The 27,394-nt window shown below is 41.9% G+C and overlaps 1 protein-coding gene across 1 annotated transcript; it reads left to right on the forward strand.

The window, feature by feature from the left end:
- Positions 1 to 550: 550 nt before the first annotated feature.
- Positions 551 to 27,394, forward strand: LOC145395530 (uncharacterized). The gene is made up of 3 exons (XM_080269138.1): positions 551 to 622; positions 14,186 to 14,312; positions 27,285 to 27,394. Exons 1-3 carry the CDS (start codon positions 551 to 553, stop codon positions 27,392 to 27,394), a joined length of 309 nt encoding a protein of 102 aa, XP_080125264.1.

Here is a 27,394-nt window from a genome sequence, read left to right on the forward strand (position 1 = left end):
ATGCATCCCACCTAGAGTGTACTCCCTGGACCACATCAAATCGACCGGCAGTAGTCCACCTAGGTCCCGTAGTTTTACTCTCTATGTCCTGCAGCCATTTGCTAAGGTCTGTTTCTAAGGTGACTCCAGGATATTTAGGTAATGTGGCAGTTCTAGTTGCCACAAAGCATTTTAACCCTTTAATGCGGTACACAGCATCCTTAGCATTATCGGCAATCCCCTGCGATAGTTGGTCGGACAAGATAGCGATCCCTGCTGCAGCTGCTGCCTCAGCCATTTTGAACAATACTTCGTCTGAAGCTGTATCTGAAGCAAAGTAATGAGCAAAGGAGATTATATCTGAACCACTGTAAGAACTAGAGTTACTACTAGACTCGCCAAAGCCCATACAATATGTTTCGAGCCTCAGGTGTGGATTCATTTAACTTAAAGGTTTAATTAAGCCTTAAATATCCCACCGCTGCCACCATTGTCGTATCCTACACTCTCTACATAACCCTTGGTATGCTTTGCACTCAGTCTCGCCAAGTATGGTGAACGGCTGCCACTAATGAGTAGTTGGCAGCGTGTGACAGCAGCAGCGGAGAGTGTGGAGACAAGCCCAGAGGGGGCCTACAACGTCGTAGGTTAGGACAACAAGATATTATATACCCCTTTCTGCCCCAGACCTCCTCCCCGACTTCCAAAAATTAACAGTTCCACACTAAGGTTACAAAACACAGAAACAATTTTTACTTTAACTTTTAACAATGTTACAGAGTAATTACACTACTTCAGAAACAAGTTACACAGCTATAACGTTAACTTAGTATCCCGAGTCTCATCTCGACACAAGGGAAGTCTCAATCGCTTATTTATGACTTAACAGCATCTAAGTACTTAACTTGATAGCCATATATGAATTCAGTCTACTTATCCAAAAAGACTAGACAACCATCCGTGAGTGATAAAAGTTCACTTAGATGTTGTAAGTCTTACTCTAAGTTAATTCTACTACTTATTTTTATATTCGCCACGACCTGGAGCGTACGCGTAAAATAATATTGCTGGTTTTTCCGAGTAGGGACTGCCGGTACTTTACTTTACTCTAACGGCACTTATTCACCTTTCGTTACTCTCCCGCAAGACTATTGTTCAACTACTTCTACTCACCAGTACCGCAAAGCCCATGGTCGTGGCTGCTCTGCCCGTCTGTCCCAGCTGGACACAAGACAATTCTGTCTGACTGCCAAACCTTCTCTAGCCCCATCTTTCTCATGAGTGTGCTTATATACACCTCCATACGGATATTGAGTCACTAATACACCATACTCCATCCCAATATACACCCTCTGTTCTCATGCACTAGCACACCATTTTGGGTGGAGATTTCACAGATGACAACCACCCCCAGGACCCCCCAGGGCACTCTGAGTACATTAACTTCTGCACCTTGGCCACTCAAGAGCTATTATTAATGTGCGTCCTGGGTGTTTTTTGCCCCTTACCTAGTCACCCTCCTTACATAGTCACCCTCCTTCTCCGATCACTCCCTTATTCACTTCAATCTTGTTTTTCATCTTCCCTTTCCTCTGCAATCCTCTCCAGCCCTCGCTGTCTCCCAGTTCCCTGTGCTCTTTTCCACTCCTGCTGGGCACGAGCCAAAACCTCAGCACCATGCTTACATCGGAGTGTTTTATACGCTGCTTTCAGGAACTTCTGACGTTGGCGATCCATTGTCCTATCGTCCCCAGCTTCATACTTCTCTGCCTCGCATCCATCTTCTTCTTCACTCCTCCTTTCTCCGCCTTCCTCCTCTCCCCATCTACTCCCACTCGACCCAGGCCTCGGTCTGAAGGGGCTGTGTGAGTAAGAGGTGGAGATGACGTCAGGAGCAGCGGTATTTGGATGGGCGGCAAGTACTTGATCGTTGCACGCCCGACATCATTCACATACACTCTCCTCATCAGTCTCCTACTCTCCATCCTCTCCACATTTCCAAACCACCTCAGCATATTTCTCCTACCGCTTCCTATCACATCCACATCCACACCACAACCATCCTTCACGTCCTCATTTGTCAATCTGTCTCTCCATGTGACAGCACATGCTCCTCTCAAATAACGCATTTCCACAGCTCTCACTCTTGACTTCTGCCCCGCCAACAAGGTCCAAGTTTCACTTCCATACGTTAGAGTTGGTATCACAATACTGTAATGTAGTAACTTTTTCACTTCCATGCTCACTTCCCTGTTTCTTATAACTGCTTTCAAGGAACCAGCAACCCTTCTTCATTTTTCTACCCTTTCAACCACTTCAGCATCTAAACTTCCATCCTTACTCATCATAGTACCCAAGTACTTAAACGCACTCACATTTTCCATTTCCTCCTCATCCAACCTCACTGTACATTCACTGACTTCACCTCTCTCGAAGACCATAACTTTACTCTTCCCTACATTCACCTTTAGATTCCGTTTCTTACACACTCTCCCAAACTCATCCACCAAACCTTGCAGTTCCCCTTCGTCTTCACTTAACAACATAATATCATCTGCAAACAATAGTACAGGGAGTTTCCAAACACTGCCCTCTCTCATTAGGGCCACTCCAACTTCCACTGCCCTACCTTGTATCTCTTTTATAACCCCATCCATGTACAGATTGAACAACCATGGAGACATGATACATCCCTATTTCAATGTAACCTTCAAATAGAAAAATTCACTCAGTTCACCATCCACTCGCACTGCAGCCTTAGCATCCTTATACATACTCTTCGTGGCATTCAACAGCTTCCCATCTACTCCATATATTCTTAATACTTTCCACAATCCTTGTCTATCCACCCTGTCATATGCTTTCTTCAAATCCATGAAGGCCACATACAACTTCTTTCCCTTCTGCAGAAACTTTTCCATTAAAGATCTAAGAATGAATATCCGATGTACACAACATCTTCCCTTCCTAAAACCTCTCTGTTCTTCTCCAACTAATTCTTCTGTTATGTCCCTAACTCTGTCAATAAGTATCCTACCATATACTTTTCCTATTATACTAAGAAGACAATTGCCGCTATGATTACAACATACTTCTTATTCCCCTTTTCCCTTGTACAAGGGAATAATTATACCTGACTTCCAATCCTCCGGGACTCTTCCTTCCTCCCAGGCCAATCTGCACATCTTCCACATCCATTCTACTAATATCTTCCTCCCCATGCTTCGGCATTTCACCACACACTCCATCAATTCCTGGGGCTTTCCCCATTTTAACTTTCTTCATCGCTTCCACAATTTCCATCCTACTGATTTCTTCCTCTCTTCTCACATCCCTTCGTCTCCCAGTCATTCCTCAGCCACCTATACTCGCATTACTTTCATTCTCTATGTTCAACAGTTCATTAAAGTGTTCTCTCCATCTACTCACTTTCCTCCTTTCTCCACTAATAATCTACCATTTTTATTTTTCACTCCCCAACTAACCTCTTTGGCACCCTATCTAACTCTCTTTACCTCTTTCCAGAACATTTTCTTACAGTCTCTCCACTTTACACTCAAATTCCTTCCAAATTCTTCATCCACTCTCTTCTTACTCTCTTTTACTAATCTTATCATCTCTTTCTTCCTCTCTACATACAACCCTCTCTTCTCTCAGGTTCTTCCACGCCCCTGTTTCTCATCCACTCATTATATGCTTTCTTCTTTTGTGCCACAGCCGTCTCACCTCTTCATTCCATCATGCTGTTCCCTGCTTCCTCTTTCATCTTCTCGTTCCCCAACACACCACCTCACATGCTGCACAGATTTTTTCTGTGAATATTCACTCAGCTTCCACATCTCCCATCTGCTCCAATCCATATTTCCCCCACTGCTCCTCCACTTCCCTCTTATATTTCTGCCTTTTTTTTTTTTTTTTTTCAGCCTCTTGTAACCTTACCACCCTCATTGTATGAGCTACTTCATCCTGTCCTTCCCTTCTATTTCTCCATTTCGTTTGGACACTGATTCTGACCACCACCATGTGGTGGTCAGAGAGTCCACTCCCCCAACCTCTATATACTCATGCATCCATTATACACCTCATCCTGTCATCCACACATACATAATCAATCATTGCCTTCCATTCATTCAGTTCACCATCCACCTTTCGCAGCACTCGCCATGTATACATGTGGATCATTTTGTGCCTGAAGAGGGTATTGGGTATCATCAACCCCCTCCCAGCACAAATGTCCACTAAAGCACTGCCATTCTCATCCATCTCCGCAGGCACACCCCACTCACCAACTACTCCTTCCACCTTCACATTACCTACTTTTCCATTCATATCTTCAATCAAAAACACTTCTCATTCCATTTAAACTTTTCCATACACACTTGCACATTTGTCCAAAAGTCTTCTCTCACTCTGCTTGCACGATCTTGCATTGGCGCATACACGCCCACAACCGCCCACATTTGTAGTCCAGCTTTCAATCTTACCCCTACAATCCTTAAGCCAACTGATCCATACTCATATATTCTCTTTCTATCTGTTACTCGCAGTAACACACACTCCTTCTTTTGCTCTCTCATTCTCTCCTACTCTCGCGCATAAACCCCAACCATACTCCCATTGTCTCACACTCTCACCTCTCCTTTTAGTTCCACATACATCCACTTTCGCACCCTGAAGCACCTGGATAATCTCTCTTTCACCTCATCATTCGCACCCATTACATTCCTTGTAGGTATCCGTACCAAATCCTTTGTTCGGTCCTTAGTCGTCAACTTTTGGCCAGTCCTGGTCCAAGGCTTCTTGTTCGTATCGTTAGGTAGTTGTTTCCCGCGAAGGGGCACCAACCCTCCGCCAACCCACTTGTTATCACGTAGGGAACACGTATTGGTTGGTTATTAGGTTACCACCCAGCATTGTAAATGCATTCCTGGTTTACAGGAAAACACTTGGCTTTCTACTTAGTGTAGAGTTGCCCAAAAAAAACAGAGCAACACTGCACTAAGCGGGTGGATGATGGGCGCCCCCACCTAACACTGTTGTTAACAACAAAAATAATAAAAACATCTTTCCTGTCACAACCTTCTTTCTGATCGTCAGTATCTTCTCACCTACCTTTCAGACTCCTGGTCATTATGCTTTCAGGACTTTGACAAAAGGTTTGGCATTGCACTTGACATCTCAAGTGCTTTCGATCGAGTCTTGCATATATCTTTAGTTTCCAAACCGCCCTCTTACGATTTCTATCCTTCTATCTGTGCCATCATCTCTAGCTTCCTTTCTGGTCATTCTATAGCTGGTGTTGGAGACGGCAACCGTTCTTTTAGAGCTATCCGTAGCAGTGTTCTTCAGGGTTCTTTCCTATCACCAACTCTCTTCCTTTTATTCATCAATGACCTTCTAAACTGTACATCTAACCCTATCCATCCATACACAGATGACTCCAGCCTTCACCTTTCCATTCGCTTCCTAGCATCCATCTCAGCATTTACTTTAACAATCAGGGGATAAGGCTATGGCACACCTAATGTCTGACTTGGTTCACATCTCTGGTTGGGGTAGAAGTAATCTTGTCGTTTTTAATGCATCAAAAACTCAATTCTTACATCTAGCAACCTGAAAAAATCTTCCATGGGGGCACCCTTTCATTTTTAGCAATATCCACTTCCATCGAACATTTTCTTTAAATATACATGGGGTTTCATTGTCTTGCGATTTGTCTTGCAAAGATCATGTTACCTCTCTTGTATAATCTGCTTCCAAGAGCTTGCGTGTACGACTCTTTTCTACAAGGTGCAGTCACAGGCTTTTCGTCTCATTAAGTCTCCTCTTTTTACTGGCTCCCTTCAACCTCTATCTCTTTACCACTTTGTTGCATCTTTATCTCTCCTATCTCAACCTCAATGGTCACTGTTCCTCTGAACTGTCTGCTTGCATCCTTCCACCATTACACACCCGTCTAGCAGCAAACTCTCGTACGTTTTCTGTGCAACTGTCTAATGTAAATTGTTAACCCTTATTTCTAGTCCTTCGTGTATGCAACAGCTCAACATTGGAACGGTCTCCCTCTGTCTGTATTTCCTACTATATGTGATCCCTATTCTTTCAAATGCAGTGTCCAAGCATCTCTAATATCAGATCTTGAATTTGGCTCTTTGTTACCCTTTTTATTTATTTATTTTATTTTATTTTATTTTTTTGAGCGAACAGTTTGGAGGTTCCTGGCCTTTGCTTCCTTCCTCCACAAAAAAATAATCATATCTATCTATATATCTATTTATCTATCTATTATCTATCTATATATATATGTATATATACATCTATCTATCTCTCTCTCTCTCTCTCTCTCTCTATATATATATATATATATATATATATATATATATATATATATATTCATCTATCTATCATCTATCTATCTATCTATCTATAAATCTATCTATATACATATATACAGTATATATATATATAAGCCTCTGTGCTACAATGGTAGAAAATGCATTTACGTACATGGGAGAACGATGGTTCGCAGCCCGCTAGGGTAATAAACTTTGGGTGTGTACATCCGGCCATGTAAAGCTTTGGTGAACGTAACGGGTTCTGTTGTTGAACCAGTGTCACATACAGTAAAGTATGCTTGTACCCCGTCGACCTACGTCGGTTGATCACACTTGGATCACGGACTACATACACGTCCAAAACCACTCCATCATTAAGAGCACTTCTCAACCTACGTAAAATCTCTACCAGACAACACAAGCCACTTGGTAGATACATAGGCTGCATGATCCCTACTTCGCTCGGCAACGTTCTAACCAAAGGGTCGAAGGTTCAAGTCCACCGACGGGTCACTGGTTGACATCAGGAAGTGCATCCCGTCATATGGTGCTACAAGCTTCAAACCAAAGTCTTCTACAAAAGGCAATGCCTTAGACCTTTTTTAAAAAGCGGGATGCGATGTAAAGCTATACATATATATGGAAGAGAAAGTTTGTATGTATTTGTCCTCTATGAAAATCAGGAGGGGCACATAATTGAAGAACTCTCTAAACAGCTTTATTTGAAGTGTTTATTACAATCGCTGAACTGGCGCCCCTGATGACCAAGATAAGAACTATTTAGAAATAACCAACATGTTGGAAACAATGTAGGCAATTACGTTTTTTTTTTTTTTTCTACAATCACATAATTATTACCTACAATGAGTCGGAGGAATGAACAGATTGGTATGGGTGGACAGAGAGGATGGGGTGGTAGGCAGGGTGAGGTGGAAAAATGGGTTCATGGTAGGAATAAGTCCATGGGGAATATACCCCTCGGGAAATGAGCCAAAGGAGAAACATAGGTTCAGTGGGTAAACTGGAACTCCAGGGTCTTCTACAGTGGGAGTGGCCATGCAGGTCCTGGCAATACCGGTTCTCACGATCACTGGACATTATCAGGGTAACGGTAAGTACCACTGCTAGTTTCAGATATAATCGGATTCCTCCTTTGCACTAAATTCTAGACTCAGTGTACATCTACTCATATCCTGATGACTCCACGCATCATTTTTGACTGGCTTCTCACAACTCTCATCACAGCAGTCACTGTTGCAACTATTGGATGAGTCTCTAGCACAAGTATCTTCTGATTTGTCTCTTTTGCTGCATCGGACAAGAGAAACAATGATACTTCTAACACCTCAGCAATTCAGTTCATTAATCATAGAACTCGACACAATCATCAAAATGACTATCATGTTATTTTCAACAGCACAAATCTCAGAACTTCTTCGTCTCGTAACGTGACGTTTATTTCTCGCAATCTGACTTAAAAAATTACATTGGTTCTCTTCCAAAAGACGGCTTTGCAATGTTAAGTGTGCAGGACATATTCCATGTTCTTTAAGTCTGCACAATAGCTGACTTTGTGTGCGAGCCTTACTAGCTCTCATATGTGTGAGGGTCTTGGGAAAGGGATTACATCATACAAAATTTGGTAAAATCAAAGGCTTTTTGCCTCATCAATTCACGTCCTCTCTCTCTCTCTCTCTCTCTCTCTCTCTCTCTCTCTCTCATAATTCTGGTCACCTACTTGTCTGCCTGCGTTTCTGTTTAATTACGTTAGACACGTAGCTCTCATCTACCTATATAAGATTAACTTTTTTTTTTTCCCCTCTCTCCAGTACTTTGATATGTGATAACTGGTACTCATAGTTTGTCTTTTTATGAAGCTGTTCATCTCTGGAACTGGCTTTCTCAGTTTGCCTTTCTCAACGCCTCTGGCATCCGGTCTCTTAGATACAATGGAGTCATCTCTAAGTAAACAAAACTGAGCTTGACTTCTTTATTATTACAGTTTCTAGGACAGGATAAATTTTGCTGACTCTCAGTCCCTGGTTCCTCTACTCATTCATTGCCTGCCGGAATCTTCCGATTCCGCAACTATGTTGTCAGTTCCGTATGTTTCTTAGTTGGTCTCCTCTCAACAGGTCACAGTTTTGTGCTAATCATTTTGAAAAAAAAAAAAATCAGAAGGTAGATATCCATAAACCCTGTAAGCCAGTTGTTTTTCATATATATCGGTCGAAGGTCCCGGGCTGGGTGGGGGGTTGAATACCTATCTTTAACATGGGGCAAATTTTCAAAAATTCATATCCCAATCAATTCTCACTGAATCTTTATGAAATTTTATAGACACATAGAGATTGGCAATTCCTAACGTCAGACATAATCGGATTCGTCCGGCAAGTGCTCTGCCTATGGCAGTTTTATCTGTCTCTCTGTTGTTTGTTTGCACTTTACAGGTCACAAGTTTGCACTAATCGTTTTGAAAGAAAAAAAAAAATCAGAAGGTAGACATCCATAAACCCTGGAAGCCTATTTGTTTTTTCATCAAAATCGAACAAAGACCCTGGGCTAGGTGGGGGTTGAAACCTCCCCAGTGTCCGTGGGTCAGGAAATCATTGCAACCCAGTGGCCGGCCTTCACACCACGACACCTTTTTTTAAAATTTTCGAAGACTGTTTTTTTTTTTTTTTTGCACTCCTACGAAATTGAAGAGAAATGCCGGGCGCACCTGATAATGTAATTTTTAGCGTCTTAAACCCATCCTGTGCTTCGCAATGAAGCGCAAAAAAATCATCACCAAATGACCACCTACCAGCCAGTAAAAACTGAGAAGACACATGACTGCCTACATGCCGGTGGAAACAAAGCTGACATAATCGGATCCAGCGGGCAAGCACTTTGTTTGTGGGAGTTTAATTGCTTGCCGGTGTCATATGCACGGAGTAACTTTATGCTGGAAGTTACCGTTCCCTTTTCTGTTAAGCCTAAATTAACTTAACCTAACCAAACCTAACCTAACCTTAACCTAACCTTATCCTATATCAAGCTAACCTAAATAAACCTAAATTAAACTAATCTTAATTCATGAAATGACAAATTTCACAATCGGCTTGTAACATACATATTTTCATTTATATATATCCATATATCGACCTATAGTTACCTACAGGTTGATAAGACATCCAACTATCTTCCTGACACATGTATTTCATACAATGTTGTTGATAAATGGCACAAAATTTGAGATAACATGCGGATACTTTCAAAACAGAAGCTAAACGGCCACTCGGCGCATGCGCACTGAGCGGAACGGTAACTTCCAGCATAAGTCACTCCGTGCATACGACACCGGAATGGAAAGATTCGGCAAGCATATTGGTCAGTTCTGTAAGCTTGTCTGTCTTTCTGTCTGTCTGTCTGTCTATCTGCTTTTTATAGTGACAATTTTGCGCCAATAATTATGAAAAAAAAAAAATCAGAAGGTAGATATCCATAATCTCTCAAATCATTCTATTTTTCATCAAAAAAATCGGTCAAAGGCCCTGGGTCGGGTGGGGGGTAGAACCCCCTTAATGGCCGTGCGTCCGGTAATCATCGGGACCCAGTGGACGGCCCGCCCCAGCACCACTTTTTCAAATGTCTAAAATAATTTTTTTTTTTCTCACTAAATTGAAGGAAAACGTCTGGCACAGCTGACAATGAAGTGTATAGCTTCCTAAACCCATCCTGTGCTTCGAAATGAAGCGCAAAAGTGTTTGCCAAATGACTGCCTATTCGCTGGTGAAACCTAAGGAGACACAATCTGATCCATGGGGAAAGAGGGGGGAAAGTGGGGGATGAAAGGCGGGGAAGGAGAAGGAAGAGGAGGGGAAACGGGGGAAACAGGGGGGAACAATCCGGCAATGCTCTGCCTATGGCGGTTTCATTGCTTGCTGGAATGGAAAGATTCAGCAATCATGTTTGTCAGTTCTGTATGTTTGTCAATCTCTCTGTTTATTTGTCTGCATTGTACAGGTCACAATTTTGCCCCAATCGTTCTGGAAAAAAAAAAATCAGAAGGTAGGTATCCATAAACTCTGGAAACCTATTGTTTTTCATCAATATCGGTCAAAAGACCCTGGGCTGGATGGGGGGTTGAAACCCCTCAATGGCCGTGGGTCTGGAAATCGCCGGGACCCAGTGGCCAGCCTGCCCTGGTACCATTTTTTTCAAATTTCGAAAATCATTTTTTTTCTTAACAGACTGAGGAGAAACGTCTGGACCACCAGGCAATGCAATTTTTAGCTTCCTTAACCCATCCTGTGCTTGGCAGTGAAGAGCAAAAAAATTCGCCAAATGACCACACCGGTGAAAAATAACACTTGGATCCATCCGGCAAGAACTCTACTGCCAACATGCCGTTGAAAAGTAAGAAGACACACTCGGATCCATCTGGCTAGGGGGTAGAGGGGGGAAAAGGAGGGGGAGGGAAGAAGACAAGAGAGGAGGGGGAGGAAGGGAGGGGGAAGGGGAGGAAAGAGGGGGAAAGAAGGTGGGAGAAGAGGGGGGAGCGGGAAGAGGAGGGAGTGGGGAAGAAGGAGGAGAGGGGGAAGAGGGAGGAGGGGGAAAGAGAGGGGAGATCCATCGAAATCCATCCGACAAGTGCTCCGCCTGTGGCAGTTTCATTTACGTCTGTTTGTCTGATCTCTACAGGTCACAATTTTGTGCCAATCATTCTGAAAAAAAAAAAAAAGAAAGAAAGAAAGAAAATCAGAGGGTAGATATCTATAAACCCTGGAAGCCTAAATGTTTTTCATCAGTATCGGTCAAAGGCCCTGGGCTGGGTGGGGGACTGAAACTCCTGAATGGCCGTGGGTCTCGATATTGTTGGGACCCTGTGGCTGGCCCAGGCACTATATTTTTTTTTTCAAATCTTGAAAATGTTTTGTTTTTAATCGAACTGAATAGATCTAGCACCCCTGGCATGGCAATTTTTTAGCTTTCTCAACCCATCTTGTGATTTGCAATGAAGCCCGAAATTCTTCGCCAAATGACTGCCTTCACGCAGGTGAAAACTGAGCAGATATAATCCTGCCCATCCAGTGGGCGGTCAGCCTATGGCATTTTCATCTGTCTGTATGTTTGTCACACTCTACATGTCGCAATTTTCCACCGATAGCTCTGAAAAAAACATCAGACGGTAGATATCCTTAACCCTAGAAGCCTATTGTTTTTTCATCAAAATGGGTCAAAGGCCTTGGGCTAAAATCTCTCAGTGGCCGTGGGTTTGGAAATCATCGGTATCCAGTGGCTGCTTCTGGGTACATTTTTTTCAAATTTCGAAAAACCTATTTTTTTTTCCTTACCAAATTGAAGATAAGCATCTGGCACACCTAGCAATGCATTTTTTTAATTTTTGCTCCGAAATCCATCCGGTGCTTCGCAATGTAGCGTGAATTTTTTTCTCCAAATGACCGCCTATACGCCAGTGAAAACCAAACAGAGGGGTGAAAAAACATCGCATCCACATTTCTACCCCCCTAAAATTTCAGTGGTGATGAAACGGTTTGAAATGCATCTAAATTCCAATCCAATCCATGCGACAAGTACTCTGCCTATGGCAGTTTCATTTATTCATTTTTCTCACTAACAAATAATAACCTTCAAATATAAATTGGGGTGAATAGGCTACAATCCCCCTGATACCGAGGTCGGTTTTCATGACATATTATTGTTTTCTACGGATGATTATCCTCAAATTAACAGGCTTTGAACATGAAGGGTTAGCTAGAGCCTTCATTAACAAAAAGGCGACAGTCCTATTGAATAAAATCGTCTGTTAGCAGAACAATAATATACAAATGATGTCCTTGGGTGGAAAGGATTAATGAGCATTTCTGAAAGTAAGCACCATTTTCATGGCCATTGAGTTAACTACCTAAAAAAAACCAGTTTGTTTAAACTATAATTATATCCTGCACAGCTACCAGTCACCTCACAAACAAATCAGAGTAAATGATAACGCGAAATATCTAGAAATAAATAACAGCAAGTTAAACGCACACGGAGAGCGCATACTTCAGCCAAAACCTATACCAGACAACTCATAGCCACGGAAATTTTAATCACCTCTTAACCCACAAAAAAATATCATTGACATCCATTAAAACGTTTTTTTTTTTTTTAGATACCCTACTGAAAATAAACAGATAATCAAACAGACGAACTGGGGTGAATAAATAACCTCCTTCAACTTCGTTGGCGAAGGTAGCCATAATATTAAGCACTTCAAGATGACGACGTGTTATCATGATTCATTTCTGATATCAGCGGACAACATTGTTAAGTTCAGATTGTTTTTCTTTGTAGGGACTGGATCAGTAAAGCCAGCAGGTAAGTTCTTCATCTTAAAAAGTGCTCAGTAACCTGGTTAAAAAAAGCATGGGAATACCATTAATAAAATGGTGAATGTAAGGAAGAATAAAGTTATGGTCTTAGAGAAATGAAGCCACTGAATGTGAGGTTGGATGAGGAGGAAGTGGAAAATGTGAGTGCGTTTAAGTACTTGGGTAGCATGATGAGTAAGGATGGAAGTTTAGACGGTGAAGTGGTTGAAAAGGTACAACAAGGAAGAAAGGTTGCTGGTTCTTTGAAAGAAGTGATAAGAAACAAGGACGTGAGCATGGATGTTCAAAAAGTTAATGCATGACAGTAGTGTGGTACAACTCTAACGTATGGAAGTGAAGCTTGGGCCATGTTGGCAGGACACAGGTCAAGAGAGGAGTTATTTGAGAGGAGCATGTGGAGTTCACATGGAGATATAGACTGACAAATGAAGAAGTGAGGAAGCGTTGTGGTGTGGATGTGGATAAGATAGGAAGAGTTAGGAGATACACACTGAGGTGGTTTGGCCATGTAGAGAGGATCGAGAGCAAGAGACTGACGAGGAGAGTGTATGTGAGTGACGTGGAGGGGGAGAGGGGGAGGGGAAGCAAAGGGTGAGATGGAGGGATGGAGTGGAGAGGTATATGAGAGAGGGGGGTTGAGATCAGGGCAGTGAAATGGCGGAGGACAGGGCGACATGGAGGCGATTTGTTTGTGGCCATCCCTTACGGGATTAGGGCGTCTACCAATAGATGATAGAGAGAAAATGTATATAATGTCAGTTTTGTTCAGTTTTCTTTCTATAATCTTCCGTTCTCTGCATTCAGGATAAGCTAACTTCCAACTGGAGGGGTTAGAATGCCATCTTCATACAACCCGAGATCCTTCCAGAGTTTAATAAAATCGTCTAATGTTACCAAGGTTACAGTATATAAACGTCATTGTACTGAAGGATCTAAGTTGTATCTAACTGAATGAGCTCTTACCTTCACGCATAATTCGCTACACATTGACAGCCGAGTGAAGAATGACTTATAGAGAAAATATCTAAATTATTATCATTACCAACTACTGCCGAGACTGGGTTAATTTTACGATATAATATTAGGCAGGAATGAATATTGCCGTCCTCTCAGCGGGCCTCCTGTAAACAGGAATGTAAGTGACATGGTATTTATTATTGGTCTCTCATTAGCTAGCTTACGAGTACTGTTACGTTGCCTTACGGTTAGTTTAGGCACATTACGCTGAATGTGAGTGGATTAACTCTTTATGTTTTGTTGATCAACAAATTTATTGTGTTTTCATTATTTTCCATAAGAAAAAAAAAATTGCCACCCAGACATAACCTACAAAACCTCACCCAATACGAAACAATATAACTGTGACCTACTCTGCTGCAAACGGCCATATCACTCATTTCGTCACAGTAGGGAAGGTCCTCGGATTTCCATCTTGTTATAAGGGGAGGTGGCTGTGTTATGTTCACATACTTAAGATCAACATTTCCACAGGTCCTGAGTAAGCTTCACGGTGAGATGGACAACCAGACGTATGCAGTCTTTCCTCGCATTTTATTCGAATGTTCAGAGGTGCTCAAGCTCGGTATCAGCTATGAAGGCTTCCCTGCTACACTGGCTGGTGAGATCTCTATTCCTATGATTCGTCCACGTTAACATGGTCTTTTTTCTTTTTTTCAGCCTATCTCACGTAGCTCACTGATAGAAGTAGACAGTGTTATGGCTGTACATCCTTCCATGGCACGTCTTCGGGACTAACACCATAATTTAGTGTTTATATCTTCTAACAGCTCAGAGGCAGAATAAGGTATTGCTACAGGATCATATATTTCCTCACCACCTCTTGGTGTCCAGCATCATATTCTACTGCTTATATTTTGTTACATCTCGGAGGCAAAATAAGAACGCTGTGGCACCATATTTTTTCCACATCTTAGTGACTAGCACCATATTTATACTGGAAGGATGGCAATTTTACCACGAGCTAAAATGGTCAGTTACGATGACGTCATATTTATATCATTATTACTGCCTCTAGTGGATTATATTTGGATTATGGGAGGTGTTTTGAATGACAGGAAAGAAATTAAGCCTTCAATAACCACTTCACTTCTTGGATCGTGTCTTTAGATGAATTAAATTGTCTGGGAAAAGCAAGAATAAGATAAGCATGATGTACAGTCTGCACCAAATATCCTTTCGCTTCATATGCTTCTTTCTCAACAAACACTGAAAGTCAGAGTGGTGAACCCGAAGCATCCGACACTGATGACTTTACTTAGCCACATATCAGTGAGGACTTTGGATGCCGATTGTACACTCACCCACAAAAGTCTTTTTTTTCGAACCCCATAAATGTGCGAGCAGGTTTGTCGAACCTGCAAGGAGACTCACGCGTATCTGGGAACAGTGTCAGTGGGGTTGAGGGTATTGCGGATGGAGGGAGTGGTGCAGTAGTGGGCGAATTATATGCTGCAGTCATGGTATTGTGTAGCTTTTCCTGCTCTTGGCTTTGTTCTATGAAAACAATGGAGATGGAAAGGAATAATGAAATTTATTATATATTACTACAGTACATGCTAAAACAGACATGCAACTTATAGAAAATCAAGTTGAGCTGCAACAGGGAGGTTCCTCCTGCCCTCCCCGCACACTCCCCGTCCACCATAATACTACCTTGGTTCCCACCACCAGACTCCATTTCCTTGGGCAGCTGTATAGCACATAGTTGACAAAACATTACAACATAATAACAAAACAAAGACTTGTCGGTTCACATGTCTGTAATATGAGACGATGTAGCAGAACTTCATTTTGTGGCGACATCTGAAACCTTTACAGTAGTTATGTGTCAAACCACCTATTAACCAGAAACAGTGCAGGTTGGTCATGGTGGGGAGTCTAAACTCTGGTATAGACCACAGATGTGACGCATTGTGAAGAAGCATGGTGAAGGAAGGTGTAAGCACCACAATTGTCCGGCAAAGTCACGAAGTAAGGGAGCCATGGCTGTTGATTATAATATAGATTCATTTTACGATTACCGTGGCACAAAAAGGTAGTCATAATCAAACTCTCAGTGTTTTACACTGCTGGTTAATAGGAATTAATGCCTAGTATTCAGGTATTTCAAAATATCTCCCATGCACTGCTTGTGGAAACTGACCACCCATAGTTATGTTGTTTCCCAAGTAGTGCAGAGACAAAACCTACGTAAAATTTTGGCATAATGGTCCAAAATGTGTTTGTCATGTAATCATATTATAAGTAAAGCAGCGTTTAACTTTTCATTATATTCAGTATTCATGCACTGATATATATGTTTACTAATCTTCCCCAGTTATTTCAGTAAAAAAGGAATAAGTAAACAATTTATAATCTTGCAATTTATTCTATTTTACGGTTATAGTAAATTTAATATGAAACTCACATTTCTCAAAAAAAATTAACAGTAATGGAGAATAGTGCATTTGCTATGCTGTCTCCCAATGAATGCAGTGCCTCCAGTCAACGTCAGAAATAAATAGTATTTTATATTATAGTCAGGAAATGTAGAAATTACCATGTGATTAGTCAGAATGCTTACAAGGCAAACATTTATATATCTGAATATTACTCCATATAGGTTGAGGTTTTCTACACCTGACAAAATGCTATGACCTGCAGCAGTATCAAAGGAAAAGCATTAGTAGGATAAAACATGTATTACACTGTGGCGAGTTACACAAAGTTGTTTCCATAATTGCCTATCCAACATGAACTATGCTTCTAATACGATGTCCAGCCACCGTGTGCAGAAACGACCTCATCTAATCTGTTTAGCACTGACTGGACAAGATTCAAACAAACACTAGGACGACGTCTAATACGTTCCCAAACCTCCTGAGCATGAATTTCCAAAGCTTGCCTAATGGGTTGCTCACCAATATCCCAGTTGCGACACATAATTACCCATCGGTTCTCTATGGGATTAAGGTCGCACGATTTTGCTGGCCACCTTAGAGGCTGTAATGGAGGTTCCTCCTGCCCTCCCCGCACAGTCCCCGTCCACCATAATACTGCCTTGATTCCCACCACCTGACTACATTTCCTTGGGCAGCTGTATAGCACATAGTTGACAAAACATTACGACATAATAACAAAACAAACATTGCCTTATTGGTTCATATGTTTGTAATATGAGACGATGTAGCAGAACCTTATTTTGTGGCGACACCTGAAACCTTACAGTAATTGTCAAACCACCTATTAACCAGAAACAATGCAAGTTGGTGGTGGTGGAGAGTGTAAACTCGAATATATATATATATATATATATATATATATATATATATATATAATGATTTGACTGTCTGTCATATATATAATCCTTGGTCTTCATTTTCCTTACATAACAAAAATATACTGAGTCTATACCAGAGTTAAGACTCCCCATCATCACCAACCTGCACTGTTTCTGGTTAATAGGTGGTCTGACACTTAACTACTGTAAAGGTTTCAGATGTCGCCACAAAATAAAGTTCTGCTACATCGTCTCATATTACAGACATGTGAACCGACAAGTCTTTGTTTTGTTATTATGTTGTAATGTTTTTCCCCTGGGGGTAGGGGGGCTTCAAGAATACTCCACCCAGTATCCCTGCTTGTCGTACGAGGGTTGGTGGTGGGTTAGTGCCCCACCCCGTAAAAAGAACTAACTAAAAAAGCGAATAAAGTGCCTCGGACCCGGACGGACCATACGTTGACGACTAAGGAATGGACAAAGGACATTCTGAGGGTGGAAACATGGAATGTGAGAGGAGTGAATGATGAAGTGAAAGAGAGAGAGAGATTGTTCAGGTGCTTGAGGATGCAAAAGTGGATATATGTGGATTGACTGAAACTAAATGGCAGGGGTGAAAGGGTGAGAGAATTTGAATATGGTTTAGGTATATGTGCTGGAGTCAATGAGAATGAGAGGGCAAGAGAGGGAGTATGTCTGATGATGAGCAAGAAGTGGAAGGAGAATATAAGAGAGTATGGAACAGTTAGTGCAAGGATTGTATGGGTGAGGATGAAAGTAGGTATACAAGCATGGGTGATTGTATGTGTGTATGCTCCAACAGAGGATCGAGTGGCAAGAGTGAAAGATGAGTTTTGGGCGAGAGAAGAACCATATATGGACAAGTTTGAGAGGAGCGAGAGAGTGCTGTTGATTGGAGACATGAATGGCAAAGTTGGGAATGTACGAGTGGATGGAGTGGTTGGTCAGTGGGGTGTGCCAGCTGAAGTAGATGGGAATGGTAGTGCTTTGGTGGACATCTGTGCTTGTAAGGGGTTGGCAATAGCCAACACCTACTTTCGTCATAAGATGATCCACCGGTATACATGGAGAGTAATGAGGAGGATGGATGGTGAACTTGTTGAACGAAAGGCAATGATAGACTACGTGTGTGTGGATGAGCGAATGAGAAAACAAGTGTTGGATGCAAGAGTGTGGAGAGGGTGGGGGAATGGAGTCTCGGACCATCACTTAGTGATGGCCAAGGTAGAGCTGCAAAGAAAGTGGTTGAGGAGACGAAGGGGAAGACAGGAGGAAGCAGCTCCTGTGAGAAGAGTGGAGAAATTGCAAGATAGTGAGAAAATGACAAAGTAGAAGAGCATAGTGGAAGAAAGATTGGGAAGGTATGAGCTAGAGCAGATGGAAGGGATGGAAGACGTATGTAAGATATTCACGGAAGAGATAGGCGCAGCGTGTGAGGTGGTTTGTGGAGTGAGGAGGAGATGCAAGGGTGTGCAAGGGACAGCATGGTAGAATGATGAGGTGAAACGAGCTGTAGAACAAAAGGAGAAGGCATATAATGAATGGTTAGTGAGTAGAGGTAGGGGAGAAGATGAGAAAGAGAAGATAGAGGTATATGTGAGCAGGAGAAGGGAGGTTAAGAGACTGGTGAAGGAGAGTAAGAAGAAAGTGGATGAAGAGCTTGGGAGGAATCTGAGTGTGAAATGGAGGGAGAGTAAGAAATTGTTTTGGAAGGAGGTAAAGAAAGTAAGGCAGTGTGAAAGGGGAAATAGTAGAGGAGTGAAAGACAGGAATAATAGATTGTTGGTGGAGAAAAGAGAGAAATTGAGGAGATGGAAAGAGCACTTTGAGGATTTGTTGAATGTAGAGAGTGAGAGCAGGGTGAGTATAAGTGGTTGGGGAATGGCTGGGAGAAGAAGAGATGAGAGGAAGGAGGAAGAGATCAGTAGGGCAAAAGTAGTGGAAGCGATGAAGATTAAGTTGGGAAAGGCCCCAGGAATTGATGGAGTGTGTGGTGAAATGCTTAGGTATGTAGGTGAGATTGTTGTGGAGTGGATATGGAAGTTGTGTAGATTGGCTTGGGAAGAGGGAAGGGTTCCAGACGACTGGAAATCAGGTATAATTGTTCCTTTATACAAAGGAAAAGGGGAGAGAGAAGTATGTAGTAACCATAAGGGTATTTGCCTTCTTAGTGTGACTGGTAAAATATATGGTAGAATACTCATTGATAGAGTTAGGCATATGACAGAGGAGCTAGTTGGAGAAGAACAAGGGGGATTTAGGAAGGGAAAAGGGTGTGTAGATCAGATATTTGTTATAAGATGTTTAGTGGAGAAGTATCTAGAGAAGGGAAGGAAAGTGTATGCTGCCTTCATGGACTTGGAGAAAGCTTATGACAGAATAGATAGGCGAGGTATGTGGAAGGTATTAAGAATATATGGAGTGGAGGGGAAATTGTTGAGTGCTGTGAAGAGTATATACGAGGGAACTAGGGCTACGGTGCGAGTGAATGGTGAGCTGAGTGAGTTCTTTGATCTCAATGTGGGACTGAAACAGGGTTGTGTGATGTCTCCATGGCTGTTTAATATATACATGGATGGGGTTGTAAAGGAGGTGCAATGTAGGGCAGTGGATGTGGGGGTGGCTCTAATGAATGAGGGTGAGATTAGGAAGATTCCGGTGTTGCTGTTTGCTGATGATACAGTATTGTTGAGTGAAGATGAATGGGAGTTGCAAGGTTTGATGAATGAATTTGGGGCAGCGTGTAGGAGGAGGAATCTGAAAGTTAATGTAAACAAAAGTAAAGTTATGGTGTTTGAGAGGAATGAAGTCACAGAACGCACAGTGAGGTTGGATGGTGAGGATATGGAGAATGTGAGTGCATTGAAGTACTTGGGTAGTGTGATGAGTAAGGATGGAACTTTGGGGGATGAAGTGCGTGAAAGGGTACAGCAGGGAAGTAAGGTTGTTGGTTCACTGAAAGCAGTGATGAGAAATAGGGAGGTGAGTATGGAAGTTAAGAAGTCACTGCATGATGGTGTTGTGATCCCTACCCTGACGTATGGAAGCGAGGCGTGGTCCTTGCAAGAGGGGAGCAAGTCAAGACTGAGAGTAGTGAAAATGAATTACTTGAGAGGAGCATGTGGAGTGACGTGGATGGACAGGTTGACGAATGAAGAAGTGAAGGAGCGTTTTGGGGTAGATGTGGATGTGGTTGAGAAGATTAGGAGAAATACACTGAGGTGGTTTGGACATGTGAAGAGAATGGAGAATGAAAGACTGACTAAGAGGGTGTATGTAGGTGAGGTGGAGGGAGGGAAAGGGAGGGGTAGACCGAGGATGAGGTGGAGGGATGGAGTAGAGAGGTATATGAGGGAGGGGGGGTGAGCTGGGGGGAGGGTAGTCAAATGGTGGGTGACAGAGTGACTTGGAGGCGTTTTGTCTGCGGCCACCCTTTGCGGGATTAGGGCGTCGGGATATAGATAGATAGATAGATGTTTTGTCAACTATGTGCTATACAGCTGCCCAAGGAAATGGAGTCAGGTGGTGGGAACCAAGGCAGTATTATGGTGGACGGGGAGTGTTCGGGGAGGGCAGGAGGAACCTCCCTGTTGCAGCTCAACTTGATTTTCTATAAGGTACAAGTCTGTTTCAGCATGTACTGTAGTAATATATAATAAATTTCATTATCCCTTTCCATCTCCATTGTTTTCATAGAGGAAAGCCAAGAGCAGGAAAAGCTAGACAATAACATGACTGCAGCATATAATTCTACTACTGCACCACCCCCTCCATTCCCAATACCCCCAACCCCAACTGACACTGTTCCCAGATACGCGTGAGTCTCCCTGCAGGTTCGACAAATATGCTCTCACATTTATGGGGTTCGAAAAAAAAGACTTTTGTGGGTGAGTGTGCAGTACATTGCCTGGCTTACATGGCTTTACAGCTACCCTGGCTACTGAGTACTTTCTTCTAATGTGCCTGGACTTCAAAGTCTCTCTCTCTCTCTCTCTTACCATAGCTGTTAAGTTCTTTCCTCGCAGTTTCATAAATAGTCTGTTTTATAACGTTAGTGAGGTGAATTTTACATATTTATTTCTAATTACATTTTGGTAACCCACAAAACCTGTCCTCCTCCTCACATACCATACAAGTAAACTCTGCCTTTTAAAATTTGTATTGAATTAATCTGTCTGTATCTTCAATGACGAGTTGTAAAAATAAATTAACATTAGGATGTGGTGTTAGTATGTAAATTGCTATTGGAAGGGTTTAGACCCTCATTTTTGTCTTTGTTACAAAGTTATAGGAAATAACCTGCAACAAGACTTCAGCATCAGAGAAATTACCAATATGCCGGGAATCGAACCCGGGACTCTCAGGTGAGAGCCAGGCAGCATACCACTACACCACGACCAGGTAAAAGTTAACTCACGTTGTCACAATCTTGTAACCAACGTCCCTCCGCCCCCACTGTGGGCATCAAGAGGATGAGTTAACCCCCTGGCACTCGGGCAAGTAGATGCTTTTAATCTATCCCAAACACTTACGGCAAGTCAGAATGAAGAGAGAACCTGTATTTTTTTCACAGGAAAAAGTTTTAACACAGAAACAAAGCAAAAGCAAAATAGTATCCGTTTGTAGTGTTAAAACTACCATATTAAATTGGACGAAATGAAGTTTTACGGATATAGTTTTTTTTTACTGGTTATTTAAAACAATTCAAAGTTTCAGAATGGGATCTTGCCGAATCATACTACAAACGGATACTATTTTGCTTTTGCTTTGTTTCTGTGTTTTTCCCTTCTCGGCTGAATCTCTTAAATTCTTCAATACGGTGACATCGACTTTGTTCAATGCCTTCCGTCACTAAGCGATGGTATTCAGAGTGGCATGCACCCTTGTAGTGAAGCGATCAATGGAGGTTATATCTAATCCTGCAATTCTCAAAACAAGAAAAATATATAAATATCTCTCCTCCGTTAAATACACTTGTCTTAATATGGCCAAGGAACCATGTATCATGGCATTTTGGGACGTTGCGAGGATGTTTACCTTGTGACAACCCCTCATACATCCCTCGATACGCCTTCAGCAAAGAATACTTCTTTAGTGTACTTGGGTGGGATTCTCAGACACATGCAGGATCTATTCCCTGTCCTAACTTACATTTGTTTTGCAGGAGGAACTAGAGGTTCTGGAAGATCCTCACTCTCCTTGCTTTGTCCTTCCTCACCCTATGAGTGTGATTACATTCAGCTTAAGACTGGCTTTGTGTTATCTAAGGGTTAACACTATTCTTGTAAAGCGGTCACTGTATGAATATGATTACATTTAGTTTAGGATTGGTTTTGTGTTATCTGTGGGTTACCATTGAGCCATTAAAGCAGTGACTCTACGAGTATGATTACATTCGACTTAGGACTGGTTCCGTGTTATCTCAGGGTTAACACTGTCCCTGTAAAGTAGTCACGGTGAGAGAATGACTACATTCAGCTTAGGATTGGCTTCGTGTTAGGGATAACACTGCCTGTGAAGCAGTCACTCTATGAGTATGATTTCATTCAGCTTAGGTTTGGCTTTTGTTATGTGATGGTTAACACTGTGGCTGTAAGGCAGTTACTCTGTGAGCATGGGTCATCGAAACAGAGCTGGAGATGCAGAAACAATGGTAGACACAATATGGTTTTCGTATTCGAAGAGGTAACTTAATGTTTTTCCTGCTAATAATAGAAGATTTACCTACCAACAAAGCTCTAGGCCCAGATGGAACTCCGCCAATTGTGTTGAGAAAGAGTTCCCTGAACTTGCCTCTGTTCTTGCAAAATTATTCAGACTATGCATACGTACTTCTTCATTCCCTAATTTGTGGAAAGAAGCCAATATCCACCAAATTCCAGAGAAAGGAAGTTCCTCTGACCCCTCTGATTACAGACCAATTGCTGTCACATCTTCTCTTGGTAAGGTTTTGAAATTGTAATTAATAAGTACATAGTTAAACGTCTTCAATCCAACAACTTAATTAGTGATAGACAATATGGTTTTCGCCAAGAGAGATCCACCATTGACATACTCAATCTCCTAACTCATACCATCCATCAATCAGTTGACCTACATGGTGAAACTCATTCAGTAGCCCTGGATATTTCTAAAGCTTTCGACAGAGTGTGGCACAGTTCCCTGTTGTCCAAACTCCCTTGCTATGGACTAAACTCTTTTGTTCCTTTGATTTCCTATCTCAGCAATAGAAAAATAAGAGTAAAAGTAGATGATGTATATTCCACTTTCCACTCAGTTAATGCCGGCGTGCCGCAAGGATCAGTTCTGGCACCAACCCTGTTCCTCGTTCATATTAATGATCTTTTATCTGTCAACCACAATCCCATCCATTCATATGCAGATGATTCAACACTTCATAGTTCACTGACACTCAGACATCCATTTGCAAAGTCCAATATCTCTAACTCTCATCTCAGTACAGCCATCTCCTTAAATCAAGACTTATCCACCATCAGTGAATGGGAACAAAACAACCTCGTCTCATTTAATGCTAATAAAACAAAATATATACAATTTACTAATAGGCAGGTATTGCCAGAATCGTATATTACCTTCAATGCTACAAATCTTCCCATTGCCAAAAGTATTGAAATTCTTGGCGTCTAACTTAACAGTGCCCTCAGCTGGACCTCTTATGTTAGATCACTTGCTAAAACCGCCTCAAAGAAACTTGGATTATTGTACAGAGTCCTTAACTTCTTCACTGACGAGCAGTTAGTTATAATTTATAAGAGTCATGTGCACTCTCAGCTTGAATACTGCTCACCCTTGTGGAGCAGATGTGGAGAGATTGCATTAAAACAAGTAGACAAAATTCAGAACAAAGCTGTTAGAATTATTAATATCCCTGCTATTACTAATAAACTACCTCCCCTACAAGTAAGAAGGAATGTTGCCTCCCTTGCGTTATTTTACAGATATTTCTATAGCAAATGCTCAGACGAAGTTGCATCCATGCTGCCACCTCTCCATGCCTTCCCTCGTGCTACACGGGCAGCTGGCAGCGCTCATGACTGGAATGTCACTCAGCCATACTGCAGAACTTCTGTCTATCAGAATTCTTTCATTCCCCGAACTGCATCTCGCTGGAACTCGCTTCCCCAGAGATGTTTCCCTCCAGACTTCAACCTATTGTTGTTCAAGTCTAACTGTTACAGATATTTTATGAACAGCGGACACCAGCAATCTGGTGCATGGATTTGTTTTTATTCATTTGTTTTTCCTTCCTCTGTGTTGTTATTAAAAAAAAAAAATAACTGTGACTCGAGAGATTATATTCCAGGATTCATATTACAAACCTATACATTTTCGACTGAGAAGAGAAGAGCCTTAACATTTTGCAAGCTGACATCTGGCTGGTTGTCCGAGTGCATTCATTTGTATCGATGTATTTTTAATAATGTGTTCAGCAGGAAAAGCAAACAAAATGTCGTGATGTACACAATGGATTTTATTAACCGACATTTCGACATTTCCTTAATATCATCTTCAGTGGTCTAAAATGATAAAATTATTAAGATTACTTATATGTAAATAAAAAAGTGCTTAAAAGATACAGCAGTAGTAAATAAGAGAATTAAGCTATGTTTAAGGGGTAGGATGATATTCTTAAGTTGGGGCTTATGCAATTTAATATACAAGGACTCTAAGATCCTTACCATGTCATAGAGCAACTATCAAGTATTTTAAAATATTCACCTTTAAGACGGGTATCACACTGAACACTTGTATTCCTCACACCTGAATAAGGTGGTGACTGAAGCCTAAACCTGTTCTGCCAGACTAACCCATCAGTTCGGGGGTGCGTGTGTTGAAGGCAAGGAATGTACTGCCAATATACCCTGTCTGGCAACTAGGGCAGGGGAATAAGTAAACTACCGACGAACGCAAGTCAACTGGCAGAGAGTCCTTAAACCGAAAGAAAGACCCAACTTTGAAAGAACTAAGGTGAACCAAACGAAAATCTATACTAGGGTAAAATTTTGATAAACTCTTAAACAAATTTTGTTCTATTTTGCTGAAATCTTTCCTTGATAAGGCAAAGTTAAGTAGGCTACCTTCATGTTCACTGTAGGGGAACACTGTTTGGGTTGGTATCTATAGTTCAGGAAAATAATACACCAGTTTATCAAACAAATGTGCACTAAATCCTCTATTCACAAAATATTTCATCAAAAAAGTTACTTCACTATGAAAATGGGCGTAGGTAGATGACAGACAAAAAGCTCTGTGAGTAAGGGTCTTTATAGCACTGATCATGTATCTGATATGACTGAAACTTAAAAAGGCTTGTTCCCAAACCTGAAAGGGCTGCAAAGCAGAAAATAGAAAAAAGTTTACCATTGCTTTTCGAAATCGCTTAATCTAAAAAAGAAAGTTGATTATTTTTCTCCGTCTCTAGTGTGAAGGAAATGTTTTTATGCTGTCTGTTGAGGTATTCTAAGAATTTCAACGCACATTCATTAGCTTTAAATAGTACTAGAGTGTCATCCACATACCGCCAATATAAAATGGGTTAAAATTTGACGGACATCCGTCTAGCCACGTTTTCTCATGGTAGAAAAGAAAAATGTTCACCACTATGGGTCCTAATGGTGAACCCATCTCAACCCCATTAACTCGTTTATACAAATTTTCATTGAAAAGAACAAGGACAAAGTGTTAATACCTCCTTAAAAACAGATTGTCTCACACGATTACAAATATCAATTCCCTGATATACTAATGGCAAACAAATATAGTTTCATCCAAAAGGCAGATCAGTAAAAAATAGATTTAATATCAAAACTACATAAAAAATAAGACTTCGGATATTGGTCAGTGGAAAAGGAAAGTGGCCAATTCGTAAGAATTCTTTAGTGTAAACTCGTTATTGGTAAATGGTATTAACAATGGTGCTAGAAATTTTGCTAACTTACGAAGCCGTCTAACTGGCAGCCATGATGGGACGTAACAGAACAGATCCTATATGAAGTTCAGGGAGACCATACATGATACCAGGGGTAGAACCTGTAGCTCCCAGTGAGTGAGAGGTTTCTTCGGCTATTACATTTAGTGTGGCGAGTTTGTTGATGAATCTGTTTATTTTGTCCTCTACCCTGGTTGTTATGAGATATATATCTTCATATAACTATAAAAGAGCGTTGTGGTGTGGATGTGGATGTGATACGAAGCGTTATGAGGAACACACTGAGGTGGTTTGGCCATGTGGAGAGGATGGAGGGTGAGAGACTGACGAAGAGAGTGTATGTGAGTGAGGTGGAGGGGGGAAGAGGGAGGGGGAAGCCGAAGATGAGATGGAGGGATGGGGTGGAGAGGTATATGAGAGAGGGGTGTGTGAGTTGGGAGCAGGGCAGTGAAATGGCGGGGGACAGGGCAACGTGGAGGCGATTTGATTGTGGCCACCCCAAACGGGATTAAGGCGTCTGGCAATAGATAGATAGATAGATATAACTTGGCAAACTGGTCCATATGTTCTGCATCCCAATTCTCAGATGTCAAGGGGATGGTTCAGGCAGCGATACCCAGGCAGTGCCTGCCCAGCATCGTTATCTGCTTCCTATAAAGCTGTTCGGGATTTTCATCCATGAATATATGGCTGGTTGCCAATTTAAGCAGTTAAAAAGGTGTTTGCGGTCCTCACAACAGCAGTCTGAGCCGTCACCGCAGCACAAGAGGACTTTGAATTTTAATCTCTGGAATCCTCTATATATCCCTTAATCATGAGATTTTATATTCCTTTTTTCTTCACACCACCACTTGCTTCATCATCTACCCGTACACCTGTCATCACCAAAGCCCCAACACGAACTCCTCCAAAAACATCGACAACCACTACCACCTTTTAAACCACCACCTCTGCCTACATCACTATCACAACCGGCAGAACCACATGATCTCCACAGACTGTCAGAGCCACCAATACCCTTTGCAGCACCCACCACTCTCTTCATTACACTACCACCTCCTCACCCCCATCCCACTTCAACCATCACCATCGCACTAACTCCACCTACATCATTATCACAACCAGCTCCTCCACATAATCTCCACGAACTGTCAGAACCATCAACAGCCCCTGTAGCATCCACCACTCCCTTCCATATACTACCACTTTCTCTCCCTTATCCCACCCCATACACCACCACCACCACCACCACTAACTTCCACCACTACCACCACTACTACCACAGTCTCACATACATCGTCAATGTCCAGTCAGTTAATGTTCCCTATGTTCCATGCCAGAACTGCAGTCAAAGTGTCTCAGTCTGGACGAAGCGGATGCGTTGGGGCTCACTCTTAGGACTCGCTATCTTCAGTACAGATGTGCAGCCTACAGACTGGACTGGGTATGA

This window comes from Coenobita brevimanus, chromosome 31 (assembly GCF_032717465.1).
Source record: "Coenobita brevimanus isolate Jiangsu-jjx chromosome 31, ASM3271746v2, whole genome shotgun sequence".
Taxonomy (NCBI): Eukaryota; Metazoa; Arthropoda; class Malacostraca; order Decapoda; family Coenobitidae; genus Coenobita; species Coenobita brevimanus.